The sequence below is a fragment of the Lutra lutra genome, chromosome 1 (genome assembly GCF_902655055.1).
Source record: "Lutra lutra chromosome 1, mLutLut1.2, whole genome shotgun sequence".
Lineage (NCBI taxonomy): Eukaryota > Metazoa > Chordata > Mammalia > Carnivora > Mustelidae > Lutra > Lutra lutra.
Window position 1 is genome coordinate 165,851,340 of NC_062278.1, and position 23,223 is coordinate 165,874,562.

The 23,223-nt window shown below is 56.6% G+C and overlaps 1 protein-coding gene across 13 annotated transcripts in view; it reads right to left on the reverse strand.

Moving 5' to 3' along the window:
• IQSEC1 (IQ motif and Sec7 domain ArfGEF 1) overlaps nt 1–23,223 on the reverse strand; it is a 375,511-nt gene that overhangs the window by 20,113 nt on the left and 332,175 nt on the right. For all 13 annotated transcript variants that reach the window (XM_047743537.1, XM_047743506.1, XM_047743527.1 and 10 more), the window contains 4 exons: nt 20,643–21,892; nt 7,905–8,066; nt 4,989–5,111; nt 3,493–3,659 (listed from right to left, as the gene is read on the reverse strand). In XM_047743537.1, coding sequence (XP_047599493.1) covers nt 3,493–3,659; nt 4,989–5,111; nt 7,905–8,066; nt 20,643–21,892 — 1,702 coding nt within the window. The remainder of the gene's footprint in view (nt 1–3,492; nt 3,660–4,988; nt 5,112–7,904; nt 8,067–20,642; nt 21,893–23,223) is intronic.

Sequence of the window (23,223 nt, forward strand, 5' to 3'; positions counted from 1 at the left end):
CGGGGAAGCAGGCTCCCTGCTGAGCAGAGAGCCCAATGCGGGGTTCCATCCCAGGACCCTGACATCATGACCTGAGCTGAAGGCAGAGGCTTAACCCACTGAACCACCCAGGCGCCCCAGCTCATTTCTTTTTAGCACTGAATGATATTCCATTGTCTGGATGAACCACAGGTTATCTATCCGTTCACCTACCAGAGGACATCTTGGTTGCCTCCAAGTCTTGGCAGCTGTGAATAAAGCTGCTGTAAATATCCATGTGCAGAATTTTGTGTGGACACACGTTCTCAACTCCTTTGGGTAAATACCAAGGAACGTGAATGCTAGACTGCATTACTTTCTGTTTGCTTTTTTTCTATCTATGGGAGAATAATACCCATTCAAAAAAATCAAGCTACAGAATTTAAAAATAAATATCAATAAAATAAAAGCATTGCTCGTCTGGCTTCCATGCCGGTGAGCTATTCCTCCCCCACCCATCTTCCAATCCCCAGAAGTGCTCCTGCTGCTGGACCTACTGGGTGACCTGGGGTGAGCAATTCCAGAGAGCAAATGTGTCCAGTGTATGTTGGGGAGGGGGAAGGCTTCCTCTACAAAGAACAAGCTGGATGTCTGCCCAGTGCAGTGTACCAGGTGGGCTTGGAGAGACCAGAGTCCTGCCCCCTCTGACATGCACCTGCTGTGTGATCTTGGGCAGATGCCCTCTCTCTCTGCCTTGGTTACCCTTCTGGAACATAAGGAAGATGCAACAGAACACTCCCGAGTTCCTGGTTGGAAAAGATGGGATTTGGTGGGAACGGCCTGGTCTTAGAAGACAGAACCAGCAGCTTGCTCCCCCGAGACTGCTGGGGATGGTCAGGCGCAAGGGTGGATATACACCACAAAGCCACTGATATGAGGGCGGCTGTCTGGCAGTATCTGACCCAGGAACCCCATCTCTCCCCTGGCCTTCTTTCCTCTGGGCTAATCATTTCTGGTTCCCCTCGTTGTTCCCCATACAGAGAGGGGGTCCCAATTATGTGGGTGAGGTTTCCAGGCAGAAAAAAAAAGTCAGTCCAGTCATGAGACCCTTAAACCCCCCTGGGCTTGCCAACAGCATATAGCGTACAGCCTATATCCTGCATCCTGGGGCCACGTGGGACTCTGTGAAGACCAGACTCAGGCTCAGCCCTGCTAGGAGTGAAGTCTAGGGCCGATGTAGGAGCGCACATCGCTGCCTCATCAAAGCATCTGATGGTCGAACTCGTGCACTCTGGGGCTGACTTGACAAAGTAAGTTCCCAGACTCCTTAGCTTCCTAGAAACTCTAGTTAAGACCTGAACTCCTTGGGGCCCAGGGCTCCCCCTAGACATAGCAGAGGGCCACACACCCTGAGTCCTCAGTGCAGGGAATGGCCGTAGCCTGAGGGGTCTGAACGGAGCCAGGCCCCTGGGCTTCCCTGACGCCCCAGCTGGGAAAAAGGGGCAGACCCGTCAGCTCTGGGTGGGTGTCCCCTTAGCCAGCGTGTTGCAGGGGTGCCCACCACCAGGGGGCGCGCGAGGACAGTTCAAATCCCAGGAGGGTCCTCCTGTCCCAGGAGAGGGGGTGACAGAGCAGGGGGGCTTTGCAGGAAAAAAAAAGGACAAGAGAAGTACATTTAAATGGCTCAACAAGGGGCGCCTGGGTGGCTCAGTGGGTTAAGCCTCTGCCTTCGGCTCGGGTCATGATCCCAGGGTCCTGGGATCGAGCCCCGTGTTGGGCTCTCTGCTCAGCAGGAAGCCTGCTTCCCTTCCTCTCTCTCTGCCTGCCTCTCTGCCTGCTTGTGATCTCTCTCTGTCAAATAAATAAATAAAATCTTTAAAAAAAAATAAAAAAAAATAAATGGCTCCACAAGGGGTGCCTGGGTGGCTCAGTGGGTTAAAGCCTCTGCCTTCGGCTCGGGTCATGATCTCAGGGTCCTGGGATCGAGCCTCACGTTGGGCTCTCTGCTCAGCAGGGAGCCTGCTTCCCTTCCTCTCTCTCTGGCTGCCTCTCTGCCTACCTGTGATCTCTGTCTGTCAAATAAATAAATAAAATCTAAAAAAAAAAAAAAGGCTCAACAAGCTCACAAAGTTGGATTTGATTTAAACCAGCTTTTTCCTTTCTTAAAAACACGACACCCGGGCGCCTGGGTGGCTCGGTGGGTTAAGCCTCTGCCTTCGGCTCAGGTCATGATCTCAGGGTCCTGGGATCAAGTCCCACATCGGGCTCTCTGCTCAGCAGGGAGCCTGCTTTCTCCTCTTTCTGCCTGCCTCTCTGCCTACTTGTGATCTCTGTCAAGTGAATAAATAAAATCTTTAAAAACAAAACAAAACAAAAACCCACGACACCCTCAGGGGCGCCTGGGAGGCTCAGTCAGTTAAATGACTGACTCTTGATTTTGGCTCAGGTCATGATCTCAGGGTTGTGAGACTGAGCCCCTGTCAGGTTCCACGCTGGGCACGGAGCCTGGCTAAGATTCTCTCTCTCTTCCTCTGCTCCTACCTCCCTCTTCCTCTCTTAAAAAATGTATGTGCTTGTGGTGTGTCTATCTATACACATATATATGTGTCTGTGTACCTGACACACTTTCTGAGGGGACCTTGGCCTGCTGCAGCTGCTGTTTCCCCAGGAGAGGGACACAGACCCTCCTCTTCCTTCCAGGGACTCCAGGCACATGAGGACATGCTATCAGCTAACACGGTGCCCCCTGGGAGACATCTGTCCCCTTTTCAATGCCTTTCCTCCACAATGATACCAGGAAGGCCTCCCTTCCCCCTGCCCACTTTAGCACCTTAGCCTTGGGGCCTGGCCAGAAGCAGCTCTGGTGCTCTTGTCCACTGAGTTCATTTTTATAGTGACTGCCTAAGTGCAGTGAAGGATACGGGCTTCCTGTTTATAGTGATGTTGGAAAGTTCCTCTAAAACACACACACACACACACACACACACTGAGGCAGGTCCGTTTCATGAGGAACATCAAGCGTAGGAGAGAGGGGCACAGCAGTGATGGGGACAGCGTGTGCCAGCCCCTCTGCCTGGCCCTCGCCTGCCCGGCGTACCCAGCACCAGGGCTCCCGACTGTGCTCCTTCACATTTCCTGATCTGGCCTCTGGGGACCATAGTGGGCCCTCTCGTGCTGGGTCGAGGTTTCTTAGGCCTGGCCCCCTCCGTCCCAGCACCTCTATCTGTCAAACCCCTGTGCATCCTTCCAGAACAGGCTGAAAATGTCACTTTCTTCACAAGTGAGGTTTGTGGCACCATGAGACGCAGTCTGTGCTCCCACCATGTGTGTCACTGTTACAGCAGTCAGCCCTCTTCAGGGTCATTTGTGCTGTGTTTGTGGAACCAAGGCTCACCCTGGGTCCCCGTGGCAAAGACGGGGTACGTGGTACCCAGCCCCCCGCCCCCGGCTCTACGCTGTGCCTAGCTGGGCATGCACTCAGAGGGCGTCAGAGGGACAACTGTATGCTAGAGCCCAGGGCCCAGGGTAGCTCACCTCGAAGGTTCTTGACGAAGTCCTCCAGCTTCATCTTTCGCTCAGGTTTGACGTTGGGGCTGTACATGTCTGTGTTGAGCAGGATGATGGCAAACGCCAGGATGAAAATGGTATCTGGGTTCCGGAACTGCCGAACCACCCCGGGGTTGCAGATACAGTACCGCTGGCTGGGGTCCGGAAGAAGGAGCAAGATCAGGACCTCCTCAGTCAGGGCTGGATGTGGGTCTGCCCCTGCTTCAGGACAGCGCCGCTGCTCAGGCCCTGATGCTGAAGAGCTGAGGCTGGTCACTGTGCTAGGAGCCTTCGTTTGCCTATCTGGTCAATGGGGGTAACACCCGCTCCTCCTTACACTAGTTACACTTCAGCCATCTGTCCTCTACCTGGCGATGGCTGCTGAGGGAGAGGACTGCAGCCTCCCACCTCCCTCGGAATTGGAAACAGCCCAGAAGGTGAAAAAGTTCCGGTGAGTGGGATATGAGCAGAAGGGATGTGGGCATCTTTAAGGCTGTAGTTAAAGGGCAGAGTCCACTCTCTTCCCTGCCTGGAATGGGGGTGCAATGGTGTGTGCTGGGCCTGCTATCTAGGACCCTGAGATGAGAGGAGCCTGGCTCGGGGAGGGGGTGGGTGAGGTGGGCAGACTGGAAAAGAGGAACCAGGGCGTGTCACGACCAAGGCAGGAGCCATTGGAGCTCAGATGACCCAGGTTTCAATCCTGTCTTCTCCATTAATGCCGCCACCTCCAGGAAGTCCTCCTGGAAGGAAGTACCTGAACGACCCCCTCCCAGGGCCCCAGGGTCATCCTCCTGCTATGTCCTCATTCCCTACTTTGGCCCCACCGCTGGTGATGAGCCCTGAGGGCTGGGTCAGTGGCTGACTCTGTCTCCCACACCCTGCTCGGGCATGAGGGATCCTGCCCAGCCACTGTGCACACAGTCCTGGGAAGAATGAGTGTGGGGTGGTAGCCGACCTTGACTGTGGGCTCTCTCTTGTGCCAGGCACTGGGCTAAGTGTGCACCCACACCCAAAGTGGTTTAGTTCTTCCACTCTAAGGTAAGTGTTTTTTGTGATCCCCACTCTATAGGCAAGGACACGAGGCACAGAGAGATTAAGCAACCTATGCAAAGTCATAGAGTAAGTAAGTAGCACAGTGGGTGTTAGAGCCAGGCCAATTGGCTCTGCAGCTTGTGTTCTGAGTCACTGTGTGAGAAGGGCTGCCCTTTGTGAATGGGCAGCCAGTGATAACACAGACTGATGAATGGGTGATGCTCGTGAGGACCTGGAGGGACACAGACTGTCCAAAAGTCTAGTTCTAGAGATAACCAGTGCAGGACCTGGCATACAGAAGGGGCTACTTACTACCTCATCCCCCAGGCAAGTTCAGGGCCATCTGCCTTGGGGACAGGGCTGGAGTGGGGATTTGGGCCCTGAGCAACGGGCCTCAGAGCCCGGAACCTTCCTCTTCCTGACACCCACCCATGCCCTGCCCTGCCCCCAACCTGAACGCCTCGATGAGCCGCTCCACCTTCTGAGCCTCCCCTTGGACCCGGATGTGTGCCTGGAACTTCCTGAGGGCTTCATCTAATTCCATGGCGGAGAAATCCATCTCATCCACCACGCAGCTGAAACGAGAGACCAGGGCCCCATGAGGGTCTGCTGCCCGAGCAGTCCCTGCTGGCCCTCCTGTTGGGGGCAGAGCACCACGGGAGCTCATGCAGGGCAGGCCGTGAGCTGCCCAGAGCCAGGGGACCTGGCCGCCTCTTGTCTAGAAGGGCCCTCCGCCTGGCTTCCTCCAATCACGGAACGCTTCAGATTACAGCCCAAAGACCCCTCCCCACCGTGCTTCTGGTGGAGTCTACAGACCCCCGGAAACTATAGGAAAATGTTGCTGAAAATCTCTGTAATTTTTTTTTTTTAAAAGATTTTACTTATTTATTTGACAGAGACAGAGACCACAAGTAGGCAGAGAGGCGGGAGGGGGCAGTGAGGGGGAAGCAGGCTCCCCGCCGAGCAGAGAGCCTGATGCGGGGCTTGATCCCCGGACCCTGAGATCATGACCTGAGCCGAAGGCAGAGGCTTAACCCACTGAGCCACCCAGGCACCCCTCTGTGAGTAATTTTCTACAGAGGGCCAAAGCCTGCGGTCTCTCCTCTGGGCAGAAACGGCTTGCAGCATGCACATCACACAGGGCCCAGCATGCCCGTCTCTGCTTGAGTCTTCTTGTGCTGTCTGTGAGGGATGCCAGCCATGTGCTCCCATCTCCTCCAGGAGGAGGCAGAGGCTGGCTGCTGGCCTGTCAGGCAGTGACCGTGCACTGAGTCCATCTCCCCATGCCAAAGGGCCTGGGGAAAGCTGCTTGGGTTTTGCTGGCTGTCTTTCAAGGGGCCCCTTGGAGGACCTGTGCCACACTCATCTGCCAACCTGCCAATGGGAGCAGAGCCTGCAGAATCGGCTGGTAACTGGGTTTTGTCTGGTTCCCCTCATCCTAGCCCTGCCCTCCCGAACGCCGTGCTCTGTCCTCTGACCCAGATCCCCGAACAAAGAAGGTGGTGTGTGTCCCAGGGACCCACTCAGCAGGCTGTGGTGTCCAGTGGATCTATGTTTAACAAAGCTGTGGCCACCTCTGGGGGCACTGTGGAGGCCTCGGCCTTGCTGCCAGGGCCCTTGCTCTGCTGGGTCCGATGGGTTTGGACATAAACAGTAGTGCCCCCAACCTTCTCTGAGAGCTCATGGCTCTGGAGGAGCCATCCTTCAAGGCTGCTGCTGAGCGGGTGGGGGAGGGCAGGGGCCACACAGGGTATAATTTGCTGACTAGCCTCTGAGCTGGACGCCTGGTGTGGAGGGTCGGGGGTGTGGGGGCGCGAGGATCGCTGCTTCCTGAGGCTGCTGCTATTTTCTGATGGGGAGAACAATGCACGGATTTCCTACGGACCAGCAGCTAGCTTGGGGGTTGGGGAGAGCCTGGGGGGAGCACAGGAATGGCTGCAGGGGGTGGGGGGCTGGCCCAAGACCGTCTTAGGCCCAAGCCACTAAGGACCTTATCTGAGTTTCCCCCTGAACTGCTTCCTGAGGCTGGTTTAAAAGGCAGGAGAGGAGGCACTAACCCTACGAACAAAGCAGCAGATCCCCCGCCCCCCCACCCAACCCCGGTTAAGGGCCAGAAAAGAAATGGCAAGTGGGGAGAAGGCAGCCCAGGTGGGCACGCCTGGCCAAGGAAGGGCAAGACGCCATTCTGCTGGGTACTAGCTAGAGCAGCCGCCAAAGGCTGTGGCTCACTGCGTCCTGTGCGTCTGTGCACATGCTGGGTATACGTGTGACTGAGTAAGTACGTGTGCCTAGAAGTCTACGCATGTGGGGGTGGGGAGTACCGGGGCCAGTCCTTCCCTGAGCCCAGGGTTTCCTCACTTGTAAGAGGCCTCAGGCAGCTGCCCGCCTCCTCCCAGGGGCGGCTGCAGACACAGGCACACAGGTGGCCATGGCCGGGCTCTTCCTTACAGTGAAGACGCCCAGACCCAGGAGGCCCACTGCCCACCCCCTTGGCTTTGTTCTCTGGACGATGCAAGGCACTGCCCTTATTACTAATGGTTTGCTGTCTACCCCACTTTGATTCTGCTCCTGGTCTACATCTCGGTGTGTAGCTGCCTGGTCAGAAATACCCTCAATGACAGGCCTGGAGATGCTCCCCCAGGGGCCCCGAGCCCCACTAGTCCATCCTATCCCACAGCTTTGACCCCTCCTTTGTGAAAGGGGCTTAAGCGAGACCCGACACCCACACCCATGTGTTTGAGGATGACGCAGGGCCAGAACACAGTATAAACCCAAGGGTCCAGCTACTGGGGGCCTTTCTACTTAGGGCAGTCTCAAGGAAGAAGGGAGAGATTTGGGGTACATGTTCTCGAAACCGTCAGCGGTTTCCAGGGAGCAGGAAACGGATTTTCTGCAGAGTTCCAAGTAGCTGGGAAGGTGGTGGTTGCCAGCCTTGGTTGGACTCTTACCTCTAGGTCTCCCAGCTGGGAGAGGCAGGAGAGAGACACAGGGGGTCCCTCTGGGCTCCTCACACCGCATCCCTCCACCCCCCAGCCCAAGGACATGTCAGGATGGCTGGCAGTCAGGCTGGGGGAGTGAGCTCAGACCTCCAACCCCACCACCCCCACCCCGAGCATGGTGGTGGCTCGGCCCTGCTGGAGAGGGATGGAGGGGTCAAGGGTGCACGTTGGGGGACCTGTAGGGTTGGTGTGTGAGCTGTAGCGCCAGAGGGTGGATGCATGTGTGTACACCTGGTAGGGGGTGACGTGCAAAACCACGTGGGGTGTCTGTGTGCATCTAGAAGGAAGAGCTAAGGGGTGGATGTGGGCCGTGCTCCAGCGGCACAGGTCAGCACCCCCACCCCCACACCTCCCGGCCCTGGAACTCACTCGAGCACGTCCCGGTTGAACTGCTTCTGCCGGTTGCCCAGGAACTCGCCGATCATCTGTCTGCTGAGGCCCTTGCGCTGCAGCAGGAAGTGGGCGACCCCCACTGGCGTGTCTGGCACAAAGCCGCGCTCGATGAGGTACTGGACGCCCTTCTCAGGCTTCCTGGTGAGGGTGGGGTGAGAGACAGGCTCAGCCGTGGCTGCCCCAGCCCCTCCTGGCTGGCCCTCCTCCCTGGGGACTCTGGGTGCCCTGCCCTGGTCCGTCGGAGGGACCCAGAACTGTGCAGACCCTGCACCAGGCGGAGGCTGGGACTGGGCCATGAGCCGGTTCGGGGCTGCGGGTGCCGGGGCAGGGACCGTCCCACCGCCCCCGTGTTTTGCACTGCCCCATACACCCCTTGGTGTAGAAGTCACTGCCCCGCGTTTCACTTCCAGGCAGACTGGAACCCCTTGCCCAGCACATCCTGGCCGGCCCTCCGCCCCACCAATAGCAAACTACCTTTTCTGTAAGGACTTCCTGAGTTAACACAGTCAGGTGCCTGGAACCACACGTGTGCACCATGGAAGGTTCTCACGACTAGCCCCAGCTGAGAGGAGAGGAAGTGAAGTTGCAGCCTTGACCCTTCCTGAGCAAAGAGGGTTTCTGGGACAGGCTGGGCTGGCCCTGCAGGGCCGAGGGAGTCCACCTGCACCAGGAGCCATGCGGCCTGGCTGAGCTGTGGTGGAGGGAGGCCCCCTCACGGGCTCAGCAGGGGCCCAGGCTGGCCCTTTCCTCCCTTTGGGCCTCTGTCTCCCTGCTGGTCTGTGGCATGGACCAGGCTTGGCTGACCTCCTAGGGTGGTGCGAGGGGGTGACCTCGCACTCTTGGAAGGCAGATGTCCTCTGACAATCCCAGAGCCTCAGAAGGGCCTGAGGAGCTATGGAACCCTGGCAGTGTACCCGGCACCCATGCGGGGGTGGCGAGGGGAGCCGGGCCCTCCCGCTGGGCCCGGCAGGTGGAGATCAGAGTTCTGATCTCCCCGAGCAGCCTGGCGGCAGCAGCGGGTATCCACCTGTCCCCATAAACCATGTGGCTCCTGACTGACAGCAGCATCCAACACAGACTGTATTTCCACCTGCAAGCAAAAACAGGGCCCCTGCTGCAAGGTGACCTTGCTATTTTCAGCCCAGGATGACCACACACCCTAACATCACCTTTAGGCATTCAGCTGGGAGTGGCTGCTGGCCAGCTGGGCCCTGGCACGGTTACCCCACTCCTTCCACAGACCCCATTCCTCCCTAGGATTCTGGTGTAGCCAATCAGGAGCCTCTCCAGCTGCTCGGCTGCTCACGCTCCCTCACGGCCCTGCTCCACGCCAGCACCCACGGGGCCCCAGCCCACGCCCACTTCCCTCTTCCTCATCTTCGAGGTCAGAGGTCACCCCGGCAAGCCCACAGATGTCTTTTCTTTAGCTTACATGACGTTAACAGTAGGGATTCTAGTGAATACACAGAAATTGGGGTAGCTCAATCTAGAATCCAGATTTCCAGCTTCTCTTGAAAAATCAGGCCAGCTGGCACTCCCCGGCCTGTGCTCCTGTGTGGCCATGACCAGAGTGCTGGGCTGGGCCACGCCACTCAGGCATCCCATCAGCCCCTAGCCTGGGGGCCCAGATCCAGTCCTGGCCTGCTTCCTTGGGGGGCTGGCTGTTGTCCCCACTTGGCCCCCTCCTGTGTTTACACACCAACGTCACACGGTATCTCGGACTTCAGGATCCGGGCTCCTCCGCCTGAGAGGAACAGAACACAGCAGGGGAGTGGAATACACGGCAGAAAGGAGAGTCTTACAAGGGGCCATGGGAATGTGGATTCTTCACAGATTAAGTACCCAGACTCTACTTTCTTGTTAGGTACTGCTCAGGATGACAGCAGTGATGGGGGCTGGTCAGGAATACCCCACAATGGCAGGCTCTAATCCTTGGTCTAAGGACAAAAGGACTGAATCAATGATAGCTGGAGGAGAGGGAGGGGTTTCTGCAGGAAAATGAGACGCTTTCTCTGAGCAGGTGACACTGGGCAGTGACCCAAGTTCTTAGGTTTCTGGGTAGAGGCAACAGTGAAACGCAAAGGCCCTGAGGTGACAAAGGGTTTTGCAGGATCGAGGACCAGAAAGCTATCTGGGGTGGCTAAGAGGAGGGATCTTGGGGGAGGTGAGAGGAGAGCAGCAGGGTGGGTGGGCCAGATCCCACAGTGCTGTGCAGGCCACAGGGGGAATCTGGTTTTCCTCTGAGTGAGAGGAGAAGCCCTAGTGTGTTCTGAATCGGGCAGTGATGGGACCTGACGTCTGTGCTCTGTGGAGGGCAAGGCTAGGTCTGAAGTGTGAGCTCAGCGAGGAGCCTCCCACAGGCATCCAGGCTGCAGGGCAGGAGGTGGGGAGAAGCACCCAGTTCTACCCAGGGTAGAGATGACAATAATTACTGGTGGATCCGAGGTTGAACCCGATGGCTCCTGCTTCAAGTCTGAACCAAAGGTGGGAGGGACTGGTTCCACCCGGCAGGTTTCACCGTGACGTCACAGGAGAAAGGAATTTGAACTCATTGGACCTTGACCACTGACCAGGAGCTTGCCCAGCAACTGAGGCAAAGGATGGGGTGGCCGGAGGTACAGTTAAGGAGCTGGGGTCGGGGGTGCAGTCCAGGCTGGGGATCCAAGGTCAGGATGAACGTGGTTCTCCAAGGAAGCCTCTGGATGGCTTTATGAAGGTGAGTGGTCTGGCCTTCACCATCCTCTTCAGGCAGTGCGCTGGACATCCGAGGATTTGAGTTCCTGGCCTGTGGAGACCTTGCTGGTCCCGTCTACCTCAACAGTGTAGTGAGGCCCAAGTGTGCTCTTGGGGGCCCTGCCAGGCCTCCTAGATCCACCTGCTCCCTTGCAGAGCTCCATGCTGACTCAAGGGGAACGTGCCCTAGGTCCTGCTAAATGTCACACAATGACCTGCTGGGTGAAGGGGGGGCAAGGGGAGGAGTCATTAGTGCTGCGCAACCTTGTGGCACTTAGGGGACCAGGTGACATACCACGGCCAATGCACTGTGAAAGAAGGGACGCGTGGCTCTTCCTCTGGGAGCCGTGTGATCTCTATGGTGCCTTCCCTTGCCATAGGGAACCAGGGAGCCCACTGTGAAATGATTCCTCTGCTCTCTAGTCCCTGAGAGACTTGGTGCACACAGCATCTGGCCAGCCTGTGACAGATGCTGATGCGACAGAGGAATTAAGCTGTGCTGTGTCAGCATGCCAGAGCCCACCCAGACTGGCAAAGAAGGGGGAGTCTGGCTACGAAGCTGGGTCCCAGGGAATCTGGTTCCACCCCAAGGCACAGACACAGTGGTGGGGCTCTGTCTCCGTCCCCAGCTGTGGCTTTCCATTCCCTTCATTATGAGGGTGCTGCGGGACTTCTGTCTGGAACCCCAGGCCCTAAGTACTGAAAAGGACACAGACTGGGATCACCTGGTTCCTATCCTTGGGTCCAGCAAGGGCCTGGCTTACACAGAGCTCACCCAACAGAAGAGGAACAAAACATGCCGCAGGGAAGGCATGCCTTTGCCGGCATCACCAGCACCATTTAAAAACCTACCAGGGCCTCGCAAACCCTGCAGGACAAGATCCGGGCTTTCTGCCCCTGGATTCACATCTTCATTCATTGCACAAACATCTATTGAGCACCTCTTCTGGGCCTGGGGTTGTGCTAGCAGGTCTGTGGCCCAAAGTCCCCATCCCTAGAGACGCCTGGGTGGTTCAGTCAGTTAAGCGTCTGCCTTTGGCTCAGGTCATGATCCCAGGATCCTGGGATCGAGCCCTGCATTGGGCTCCCTGCTCAGCTGGGAGCCTGCTTCTCCCTCTTCTTCCGCCTGCCGTTCTGCCTGCTTGTGCTCTCTCTCTCTCTGGCAAATAAATAAAATCTTATAAAAGAAAGAAACAAACAGGGGTGCCTGGGTGGCTCAGTTGGTTAAGCGACTGCCTTCAGCTCAGGTCATGATCCTGGAGTCCCGGGATCGAGTCCCACATCAGGCTCCCAGCTCCATGGGGAGTCTGCTTCTCCCTCTGACCTTCTCCTCGCTCATGCTCTCTCTCACTGTCTCTCTCTCAAATAAATAAATAAAATGTTAAAAAAAAAAAGAAACAAACAAACAAACACCAAGAACCCCACGAAAAACCAACATAGTCCGCATCCTTGAAAAACACCTGGAGCATGGTAAAGGTGGAACATAAACTCCCAGGATACTCCCGTAAACTCCCCAAAATACTCACAGCACAGGAATCACAGGTATGTTCTCTGGAGCCAGAGGCCTGTGCTCAAACCCAGGCTCCACTTACAGGCTGGGTGACCCGGGCCAGGTTACTTAATTTCCCCGTGCCTCAGCTTTCCTGTCTGAATAATGGGGCCAGTGATGGTGCAGACGGTGGAGGTACTGTGAAGGTTAAATGAGTCAATGCCCCTGAGCCTTCAAAAATATTGCCAGTCCTATGGCTCCATGAGGAGGGTGAGCAACAGGCAGAAGTAAACCAAAGCAGTACACGGGGACCTGGAGAAGGCGTGGACTTCAGCTGGAAGGGGCGGGAGGGATGACCCGGAACAGCCTCCCTGGGGAGGTGGCACTGAACTGGGAGCTGGGAAGAGGGACCCCGCTAGAAAGAATGGCCAACGCAAAAGCCATATTTGACTCATAATGCAAAGAAGGCACAGAAAGGTCAAATAAGTGGCCTCCAGGAGGCCAGGCGACAGAAAGTGTGCCAGGAGTCTCAACCCATTCCTCTGCTCCAAGAAGCTCCGCAAAGTTTCACTCTGCCCTCCCCTGCCACTGCTGCTGCAAAGCCTGTCAGTCGGGCTGCCGGGCCAGCTTGCTTCTCTAAGGGCCCAGCGTCAACAGGTGCTGAGGGGGACATTTGCACCATCTGCACCTGACCTGCTTCTGCGCTCTGGGCCCCACTGTAACGGGTCCTTGAAAAGCTTTAGCAGGACAGGCTGGAGTGGGAGAGGCCAAGGCTTGGCCCTGCTGTGGGCCGCCAGGCGGGGCCGGCTTTGTTCCACGTCAGCTGCTGATTCAGACTTGGTTGTGCCAGCCAAGCGCCTGCAGACCCCACCAGGGGCAGCTCTCATGGTCACCTCCTGTCCCTGGGCTTCGAGCAGTCAGTGGGGACACTGAGCTGGCGGGGCCCCAGGGAGGGCGGTTACAAGGCGGGCACCGTGCTCACAGTTCACCCACTTGCTGGAGCCTCAGCTGAGTGCTCTGAAGGCTCTCGTCCCAGCAGGGCTCTACAGGCTTCTCCTGTCCTTTCTAGTTACCTGAGCCATCGCGGAGACATGCGAGTGGTCGGCAGCACGCCGGCCTCCAGATTTCCCACCCCACCCACTCTGTCCCCCTGAGCCCATGGGCTGACCTCACTCCCAGCCTGGCCACTCAGAGCCCCTGATCCTGCTGACCACCATGAGCAGTCTGGAGCAAGCCAGCAGGAGCTGACGAGAGAGGAGCAGCTCTCTTCCTGCCAGGGCTGCTGTGAGGCTGGACCCTGGGCTGGGGATAGCTAGCAGGCCTCCTGCCCTGGTGGGGCACTGGCAGGGAGCTCTGGGGAGAAAATGGCCAGGAGATGCCCAACAGCTTTCCAGATCCAGACCCAGTAAGACCTCTGCTTCCACCCGTCTCATTGGGTTCCTGTCGCTTGCAGCGGAGAAGGCCCTGATGAACAGAGACCAACACAGGGTCTGTTTACCTGCAGGGCCCGCAGATCCTCTGCGGTCAGGGGGCCGAGCCGTCCCCGTAACATCTCAGTTGACCACGGGAGGAGGGACTCACCAAGTTCGGTAGTTGGACCCCTGTGTGCCTGGAAGTACCCTTCAATTCAGCGATCTGGGCTCAAATGCCCCCAGCGGCCTATGAAGGAATGACCACCTTCCCTCTGCTTACGTACTTCCAGGGCCAGCAAGCTTACCACCTCATCAGACAATTTCATGCAGCTCTGGTTTTTACAAAGCTCTTCCTGATGCTGGGAGCCCAAGCTGAATGGGGCTTGTCTTTACTGCAGAGAGAAGGTGGAGGAATCGCCCTCCATCACGGCCGGCTGCCCTGCGGGGCCTGCCTTGGCCTGGTTTTCTTTCCCAAGAAACTGAGCACCAGATACCCCAGACCCAGGAGGCAGCTAGAGACTGCTAGGGCCAGGAGAGTGGTGAGGGCCACGGACTGGATTCCAGGGGAATGGAAAGCCGGCTTCCTTCTTAGTAGCTCAAAGTGCTCCGAAGAGAGCTGATCTGTCAACTGTCAGCACTACCAGCAACGGTGAATAGCTCGCCAGAACCCTGGAGCCAGCATGTCTGGCTCTGTGGCCTCGAGCTAGCACCTGACCTCTCTGAGCCCTGGCTCCCTAGAGCCAAGTGTCATGGGGTCACTGTGAGGATTCAGTGAGCTGATGCACATGAAGTGTTTCGCGCAGCGCCTGGGACCTAATACGCGTTTATATGGGCTGGCTGTCATCACTGGTGTTCTCATTACTCACAAGAAACACGTCATGCATGAGGAGCACGGAGTTGGGGCTACGGATCAGGAGCCCACCCACAGCTCTTCTGCTCATCGAGAGAGGCTGGCCCAGCTCTGTAGCCTCTGAGCCTGATTCCCACGCAGGTGGAGAACAGGTGACTGTCCAGGGATGCAGGAAGGGTGAAATCTCGGAGCACCCCAGACTCATACCAGGGCTCTCCTCCTCCCCTCTGCAGAAAGGAATGACACCATGGGAGCACCTGGCAGGCACCAGGGGCTGGGCCATAGGTGGAAGGGACCTCTGAGGGCCCCTTGAACAGCTCCCAGCCCAAGCAAGAGTCCTAGTACACCGTCACACCAAGTGGTTGTTGAGGCCCTAACTTACATGCTCCTCAGAGATGGGGCAATCACTCCTGGGATAGGAGTATCTGTTTAATCACAGGGGAGCTCTGGGGATGAGCACACTCTTTCAGAGGCAGGAGAGGTCTGGCCAGGTCTACCTGGACAAAACTGGCCTGGGCTACAGTCGCCTGGGCTCTTGTCAGAGTGAGGGAGGCATGAAAGAGGAGAATGACGCAAGGAGACCCATATCCCTGAGCACATGTGTGAAACACAGGACCAGGGGACCCCATTAGGGCTGTTGGGGTACTGACCTGGGCTCCTAGCGCTGTGGTGGCCCAAGGATGACCTCTCCAGGGCCATGTGGCCTCCTCTGGGTGGTGTGGCTTTTCCTCCTGAGCTCGCCATCTACCTCTGTGGCCCAGTGAGCTGATGGGGGGGCATGGGGCCACACATGTAGCAGCCATTCCCACATGGAGCCGGGTGAGGCGGTGAGAGTTCCTGCTGGCCCACCTGCTGGCTGTGTGACCTCAGACAGGTGACCCTCTTGGGACCTCAGTCCACCCATCTGTACAGTGGGGTTAATAAGAGTCTCTACCCCCCAGCAAGACAACTTGTAGAACAGTGTCCAGCACATGCTAAGCACATGGAACTATCAGCCACTGCCATGACCTCTGACTGTTCTGTCCACCAAACCACCTGCAGGGTCCTCCTATAGCCCGTGTTCCTGGAAGCCCCCAACCCTTTGCTCTGGGCACAGCAGCCCCAGCTGCGACCCAGAAGCTCCTCCTTGCTGGTGGGCCCCAGGAAAATTTCTCGGTTCCACTTCCTCTAATCCTCACCAGGCCCTGGGAGGCAGGAACCTTGTACCCATTTTCCAGATGTAGGTGGCAATACTCCAAGAGTACAAGGAGTTGCCATGTCCCTGAAGCTGGTGTGTAGCAGAGCTGGGGCTAAAGAGCTCTTGCCTCTAGTTCCTGGATCCCCACCCTCCCTCTGGGGTCATGAGCTCCACGAGCAGCCTGGGGCCTGTGAAGAGCAGGTGCTTGGGGGAACATCTGGATGTCAGGCAGACTGCTGCCTCCTCCAGGGGCCCAGGGATGCCTCTCCCTGCCCACCTCCCTCAAGTTCTCGGGTCTCCTGTTTTGTTTTTCCTCCCCACTTGCCCACTTTGGGTTCCTCATTCAGATCCTCCATGCCCTATCTGGGGATGGGAGGTGGCTGAGGTTCTGTGTCGGGAAAGCCTACTACGGGAAGAGGGTGGGAACTGACAGCTATCCGGAGGGCGGGGTGGGCCTGCGGGGGAGGCTGGGGGCATGTTTCCCATGATGTCCATCAGCACCTGCCGTTGTGGGCCCGCCCGTCCCATTCTGCCCCACGCCCTGTGTGAAGCCAGACTTGCCGCTGCCTGTCCCTCAGTGCTCTAGACCAGTGCTGTCCACGAGCACAGTCTGGGGCAGCCGAACTTCGCCAGATCTGTGCTGTCAGGCACAGGGGCCACGTGTGGCCCGTGAGCACCTGAGCCATGGCTAGTACGCGCCAGGGGCACTGGATTCGTGTTATGTTTCTGTGAACTTTAACCTCAGTAGCCCCCCCTGCGGCTGGACTGCAGCACTGGAAACACACAGGCTCCCCCAAGTGAGTCTCGGAGCTGAAGGCAACACTGGTGACAAGTTGGCCGGGGTTGCTCATGGGTCTTAGTGAGCGGATTCCAAAATCCATGTGGAAGAATCCCCGCCCGAAACAGCCAAGACAATTTTTTACAAAGCCCAAAGGAAGGGGTTTTGCCCTACTAAGCAAACGCATGAGACCCCAAGTCTGCCGCTCGTGGAGGAACAGACAGGCCCTGGAACGGTTAACGTGGAGCTTTACAAGCGTCTTCGTTCTGTTCCCTGATCTGTCCGGGCCCCTGAAACACAGCCTGGTGTGTGGCAGGCGCTCAAGAAATAGCTGCTGAATGAATGAAAAGGTCCCATTCATGAGGAATTAGATGGGACTTCAAGTCCATGAAGAAAGGACAGATTGTTGAATAAATTGTTTGCAAACAACTGGCTAAGCTCTACAGAATAATAGAAGTTGGGGGGCGCCTGGGTGGCTTAGATGGTTGGGCGCCTGGCTTCAACTCAGGTCAAAATCCCAGGGTTCTGGGATCGAGTTCCGCATCGGGCTTCTTGCTCAACAAGGAGCCTGCTTCTCCCTCTGCCTGCTGCTCCCCCTGCCTGTGCTCCTTGTCCCTCTTTGACAGATAAATAAAATCTTAAAAAAAAAAAAAATTGGACCCCTCACCTTGTGTGGTTCTCCTCTCCAAAACAAATTTCAGCTTAAAGTCCTAAAGGGCATGGAAATACATTGAAAAAAAAAATTTTTTAAAGCTATTTATGATTTGGGGCGGAGCATCTTTTAATTTTTATTATTGTAATTATCACTGTATTGATGATTTGGGGCAAGGCCCCTTTTAATTATTACTATTTTTTTTAAAGATTTTATTTATTTATTTGTCAGAGAGAGAGAGGGAGAGAGAGCAAGCACGGGCAGACAGAATGGCAGGCAGAGGCAGAGGGAGAAGCAGGCTCCCTGATGAGCAAGGAGCCCGATGTGGGACTCGATCCCAGGACGCCGGGACCACGACCCGAGCCGAAGGCAGCTGCCTAACCAACTGAGCCACCCAGGCGTCCCAATTATTACTATTTTTAAGGTAGGCTTCATGCCTAGCGTGGAGCCCAATGCAGGGCTTGAACTCACAACCCAGAGATTGTTACCTGAGTTGAGATCAAGAGTTGGACGCCTAACCGACTGAGCCATCCAGGTGTCCCTGGGCAGAGCCCTTTTTAAAATAAATAACATGAAAAGCCAAAGAAATGAAACAAGAAAATACGAATTTAGCTAATTAAAATTAAAACCTTCCTGTACAGCATGGTGACTATGCTTAATAATACTGGATTGTTTACTTGAAAGTTGCCAAGATAGTAGATCTTAAAAGTCTCATGGCAGGAAAAAACAAATTGTAACCACGTGTGGTGAGGGATGGTAACAACTTTTTGTCATCATTTTGCAATATACATAAAAAATGGAATCATTACCTAGTACACCTGAAACTGATGTTGGATGGCAATGATCTCAATTTTAAAAACACAACAAATTATAAGCACTTTTGTTAGATGAAAAAGCACAAAGTTAAAAGACATATATCTGAGAACCACTGAACCGTACACTTTATAAGGGTGAATTTTAGGATACTGTGAATTATAGCTCAAAAGAAAACAATTTTAAAGACAAATGACAGAAACTGTTTGTAATTACAAAGTATCAGTATCCACAACAAATAAAGAACTACTGGCAAATCAACATGACAAATAGCCTGAGAGAAGAAAACGAGCCAAGAATATGAACTGGGGGCCCCTGGCTGGCTGAGTCAATGAAGCATGTGACTCTTGATTTCAAGGTTGTAAGTTCAACCCCCATGTTGGGTGTACAGATTACTTAAAAAAAAAAAAAAGAAAAGAGACACAGATGCTCTATTGCTCCATTTTAGATGCTGGGAAATGCAAACTAAAAAGACCAAGACTACCATGTCTACCCTTTGATTGGGGGTGGGGAGAGAACACAATGTTGCCAAGCATGTGGGAGAAGGAGGACCTCTGAGATCCAGCAGCAGAGAGAGGAAATGGATAGACCTCCCCTTTAAAGGATAAGTTTCCAGTGAAAAATGTGCCTACCTAAGCCTCCATAATTCTGCTTTTAGCTAGCTTCTCTATAGACTCTCTTGAGAGTGTATGTAAAGACACTCCTTGTCCTCTATAGTTGGTAATTACAAGGAAGTGGAAGCAAGGGGCCAGTTCAATCGTATGGCTAGCCCCACACCAGGAACCGCTACAGAGCAGCAGGAGGGAGGGAGGTGGCCCATGCACACTGACGGGTTGGGGTGGGGTGGTGGGCTGGCTCTCCACCAGCAAGCCGTGTAGTAATATCCCAGTAAGATGATGTCCACAATCCCAGGCCCCAGATAATGTCAGCAAGGCCACAGCGGCAGCAGCTAACACTTGGAAAGGACTTCCTTGGTGCCAGGCGCTGCTCCAAACACTTCACATACCTGCTTTCTTACAACTCACACCCTGTGAGGTGGACAGTATTGGGCCCAGAAACACTGTACAGACGGAAGGCCAGGCTGTGGGCCCGGGCAGTCTCGCCTGGGAGCTGTGCTCTGAGCCATGGCTGTCTGCGGTTCCTAAGAGCGCACACATGCACGGAGTGAAGATCTGGGAGGAGAGACTCCAAAAACGACAAGAGCTTAAGGGAACATTATCCTAACTGGAAGGCTTTCATTTTCCACGGGGAATATAGTCCCGTACTGCACCCATAACTAAAAACAGAGCTAGAGAGCATTTACACAGACCAACGGTGGTTGGTGGAGCGACTGTTTTTTTCTGGCCTCCACCTGTCGACATGGCTGGAACCCCCATATCAGCGATGTAGTGGGCTTGGGCACTAAGGGACCCCCCAGGTCAGTTCAGCCCCCTGCCCAGGAGGGCCCTGGCCTGGGTCTTTGAAGACCTGGGAGCTGGCCGTGCCCAGAAGCGGGTGAGAGCAGACTTCTGGGACAGAGCTCAGGATGGGCTCAGCAGAATATGGTCCTTTCGGCTAATGTGCTGGCTGGCCACAGCTCGTGCAGCGGTGAGGCTGTCCCTACGTGCCGTGAGCCATGAGCTGATGGGGGTCTCAGGAGAGAGCTCCCAGGCAGATGCAAGGTCCTTGAGACTCGAAGTTCTCAGCTGAGTGAGGACCAGCGACCCAGAGCCTGCTGACTGCTCGCATGTAAACGTCCTGTTCCCTACACCCTCCCTCCAGAGAGAGGCCTCTTTGAGTCCCCTGAGACAGTGCAGCACTTCCACCTGTAGCAGGGATGGCTCAAAAGTGCCCCCCAAGCCTCCCTCCAACTCGAAGAGGAAGCAGAGAGCAGGGAAGTACAGCGGATGCCTGTCAGTTGTCACCGGGCAGTCTGGCCGTATCCCCAACCTTGGAGGAGTCAGCGCCAGGCTGACGTCCGATGAGCCCCAATCCCAGAGGCCCTGTGGATGGAAATGATGTGAAATACGATGTTTAATAACCAGAGCCCGCCGGCGTCCCTTCCAAGGGAGTGTGCGGCCCTCCTCCCCTTCCGCTTGCTATTTTCGGCCGTGCTAAGAATAGCCTGCTTTAAATACCCGTCTCCCTCCTTAAATGGGCTCTCAGGACTGCCCCCACAGCACCTTTCTAGAACTCCCAGCAGGGAGCAGTCCCTCAACAGACCCAATTCACACATCTACCACAGGGACCTTGCTGAGACTTCTGTTAGCACCAGGTGTCTGTCCTGCTTCCCCCGACGCGTGCCTCTGACAGCTAAGCCTGCCCCAGCTCTGGAGATCTTGCTCAGACATGGACCCCATCACGCACTTGCCCAAAGACCTTCGTGTCCCTTGTCACCCAGCGAAGCCAATCCAAACCCCCGAGCCTGATGTTCCCAACTGGGCACATTAACGCAGCGCCGTCAGCCTTCACATTCTCGTTTCCTGAGAAGCTACTGTGAGCTGGGTGCTGCTCTAGGTGCTCACAGGGCCCTCAACTCCTGTCCCTGTGTTGCTCTAGTCACAGAGAAACCCCTCATTTGGCTGCTGCTCAGCCTGTGAGCCTCTGCTCTCCCCAGGACAGGGCCCTCAGGTGGGGGGACCTGGCCCACCGCTCACCAGGCTCCAATCTCCTCTATGACAGCATCACTGTGCCAGATGCTGCTAGAGGCCCTGCTAGCACAAGGCCCCACCCTCACACATACGCTTTTAAAACCTCAGTGCGTGCAAAGGCCCTAGGGCACAAGAGCAAGGCCCTCCCCATGTGTTCCTGCAGGGCCGGCAGGCACTCACTTGTTGAAGAGATTGAGGCCGATGCGATAGTGCCTCTTGCGGATGACATCGTTGCTGAAGGCGGGGGAGTCCCAGCTGTTGCGAGTCTCCTTGTGGTAGGTCTGCTTGCTGAGTGTCTGCTCCCTCAGGCTGTCCCGGGACGACGACTCGGAGCTGCAGTTGATGGTGTCGTTGGAGTTGGATGTGCTGTTGATGCTGTCGTTGTCCCCATCCGAGTAGTCGGACTCTGACTTGCTCTGCCTGTTGGCTGAGCCGTTGATGGCCAGGTGGCTGTCCAGGGGCCGGGGGGGCCGGGACCGCAACTCCGGCTCCTCCCGGGGGAGGCTCTTGGGGGGGCCGCCCAGAGGGCCGTGCTTGGGGCTGCCCTGCGGCCCGCCTAGGCTGCGTTCATAGGCGCTCTGCCTCTTGAGCGAGCCACGGTCCGAGCGGTCGCTGAGGTCCACGGAACTGTCGCTGGGCGGCTCGATGGTGAGCAGCGGGAGGTGCTCCACCCGCAGCCGCTGCTCTGGCCGCTCGAGCGACGGTGTGCTCCGGCAGCTAGTGTCCGTGTCCCCCTTGTCGTCCTTGTGGGCCAGAGCCCAGTAGTCCTGCACAGCGCCCCCAGCCCGCAGCCGCAGGTCCGACTCCGTGCTGGGTGGCCGGTGCCCCGCCTGCGAGAGAGGCAGGGGCGGTGACAGCTCCTCCTCGTCGATGTACAGGGTGACATCACTGTACGAGGCCGTCATCTCGTCCAGTTTGTGGTGGTCCACGCTGTGCAGGGCCGTCTTGGGCTCGGCGTCCCGGGTCCGCCCTGGGTCGGGGGCCGGCGCCTCCTCGGCGTGCAGGCTGCGGCAGTTGAGGGCGTCGTCGATGGACTCCGCCAGGGACTTCACCTGCCTCGAGAAGGCATCCTCCAGCTCCGTGATGGCGTCCGCGAAATCGCTGGATGGGGCGGGAGACTTGAGGGCGGGAGGCTCCCCAAGGTCGCTGCACTCGGGCGGCACCAGGGCCCCGAGTTGAGAGCCATCGTCAGTCACGGAGACCTGCTTGCCCTCGAAGTAGGAGCTGTGCACTTTCTCCGGGCCCTCGAAGGAGAACTGCATCCTCATGTTGGACAGCACGATGCGGCGTGACATGCGGTTCTCCGACATGGAGCTGCGCAGGCGCTCGAAGTTCTTGTTCATCTGGTACTGGCGGAAGGCCGTCTGGATGGTGCGGGCCGCATGGCGGGTCACGAGGCGGCCCCCATACTTGCGTTCTAGCATCTCCACCTGGTTGGGGGCAGGACAGGACATCAGTGAGCTCAGCCCCGTGTGCGCTCAGCCCCGTGCAGCGCCAGCGCAGAACCACGCCCACCCACGGTCGTGTCCGCCGCCCAGCTCCATGGCGGCAGCAGCCAGAAAGGCCTTGGCACATCCTGAAGTTGGTTATGACAACCACAGAGGCAAGCTTGTGGGGTCGCCCAGAACAGGGGTTCCCTGGGACCAAGAAGATGGAGAAACCCCCTGTTGAAGGGAAAGCAAGGATGTTCCCTGCATGACCTCCCAGAACCTTTGAAAGGTGGAGCGTTTCCAAATTTCTTTGGACACAGAAGCCTTTGGCCCCAGCATGTCTCGTGGCCTGGGCTTTAATGAAACTAGCGAGATGCTGGAGGAGGAGCAGGCAGCCCCTCCAGAGGGGAGGAACCCGAAGCATGAGCAGGTTAAGGGACCAGCCAAAGGTTTCAGTGAGATCCTGGACCCGGACCCTTGGTTGGCAGGCTTCGGGACTTACTTCCTCTTTACAGCAGTCACCTTGTGCTCTTACCAGCTAGTGGAGGTGGTGGGGGGGGGGGTGTCACTGAGTTTCAGGGAGGCCTGAAATAATCACCTTAGTGGGGAGCAGGCTTCAAGGTCACATGACCGGGCTCTAAGCCTGGCCCTGCCCCTTGTTAGCTGTGCTACTCTGAGCAAGCCTTGGGGCCGTGCATTTCCTGTTTCCTCATCTGTAAAGTGGGGACGGCACTTAGCCCTACCTCGTAGGACTGTGATGAGCACCTGATGAGACAGACACAACAGCTTAGCTCATGCCAAGCACGGGGACAGCTGGGCCTAGAAGACCCTCAGTTCCTGGAAGATGTTTATGGTTTGGGGGGCCCTCGACTCCCCTCACTGGACAGATGGGGAGACTGAGGCCCAGAGAAGTGACTCAGCTCAGAGGCGGAGGCCTCCAGACTCCAGAGCAAGCACTCATTCTGCCACCCCAGGCTCCGATGGCCCCTCTTCGTGGTGAGGTACAGAGACGGGGCTGGGCTATAGGCAGGTGGCACTGTCTGAGACTCCCCCGTGTGACACCCAGACTCCCAAAGCCCCGAGGCTCACTCCAGCCCTCGGTGATCAAGGACAACCCTGAGGACTGCTCCCTGTGCCTTGCTCCTGAGTGAAAACATGCCCCGTAAAGTAGGAGGCTACCCTGTAGGAAGCAAAGAAAATTCAAGATAAGCAACTGGCTTCTCCACCAAACCAGGGTTCTTGGGCTGCTGGGCAGAGCGGGTGCCTGATGAAGGGGCCAGGAGAGGCCTGGGGCCTTCAGGAGGAAGGCACTCTTGCGTCAAGGAGGCGAA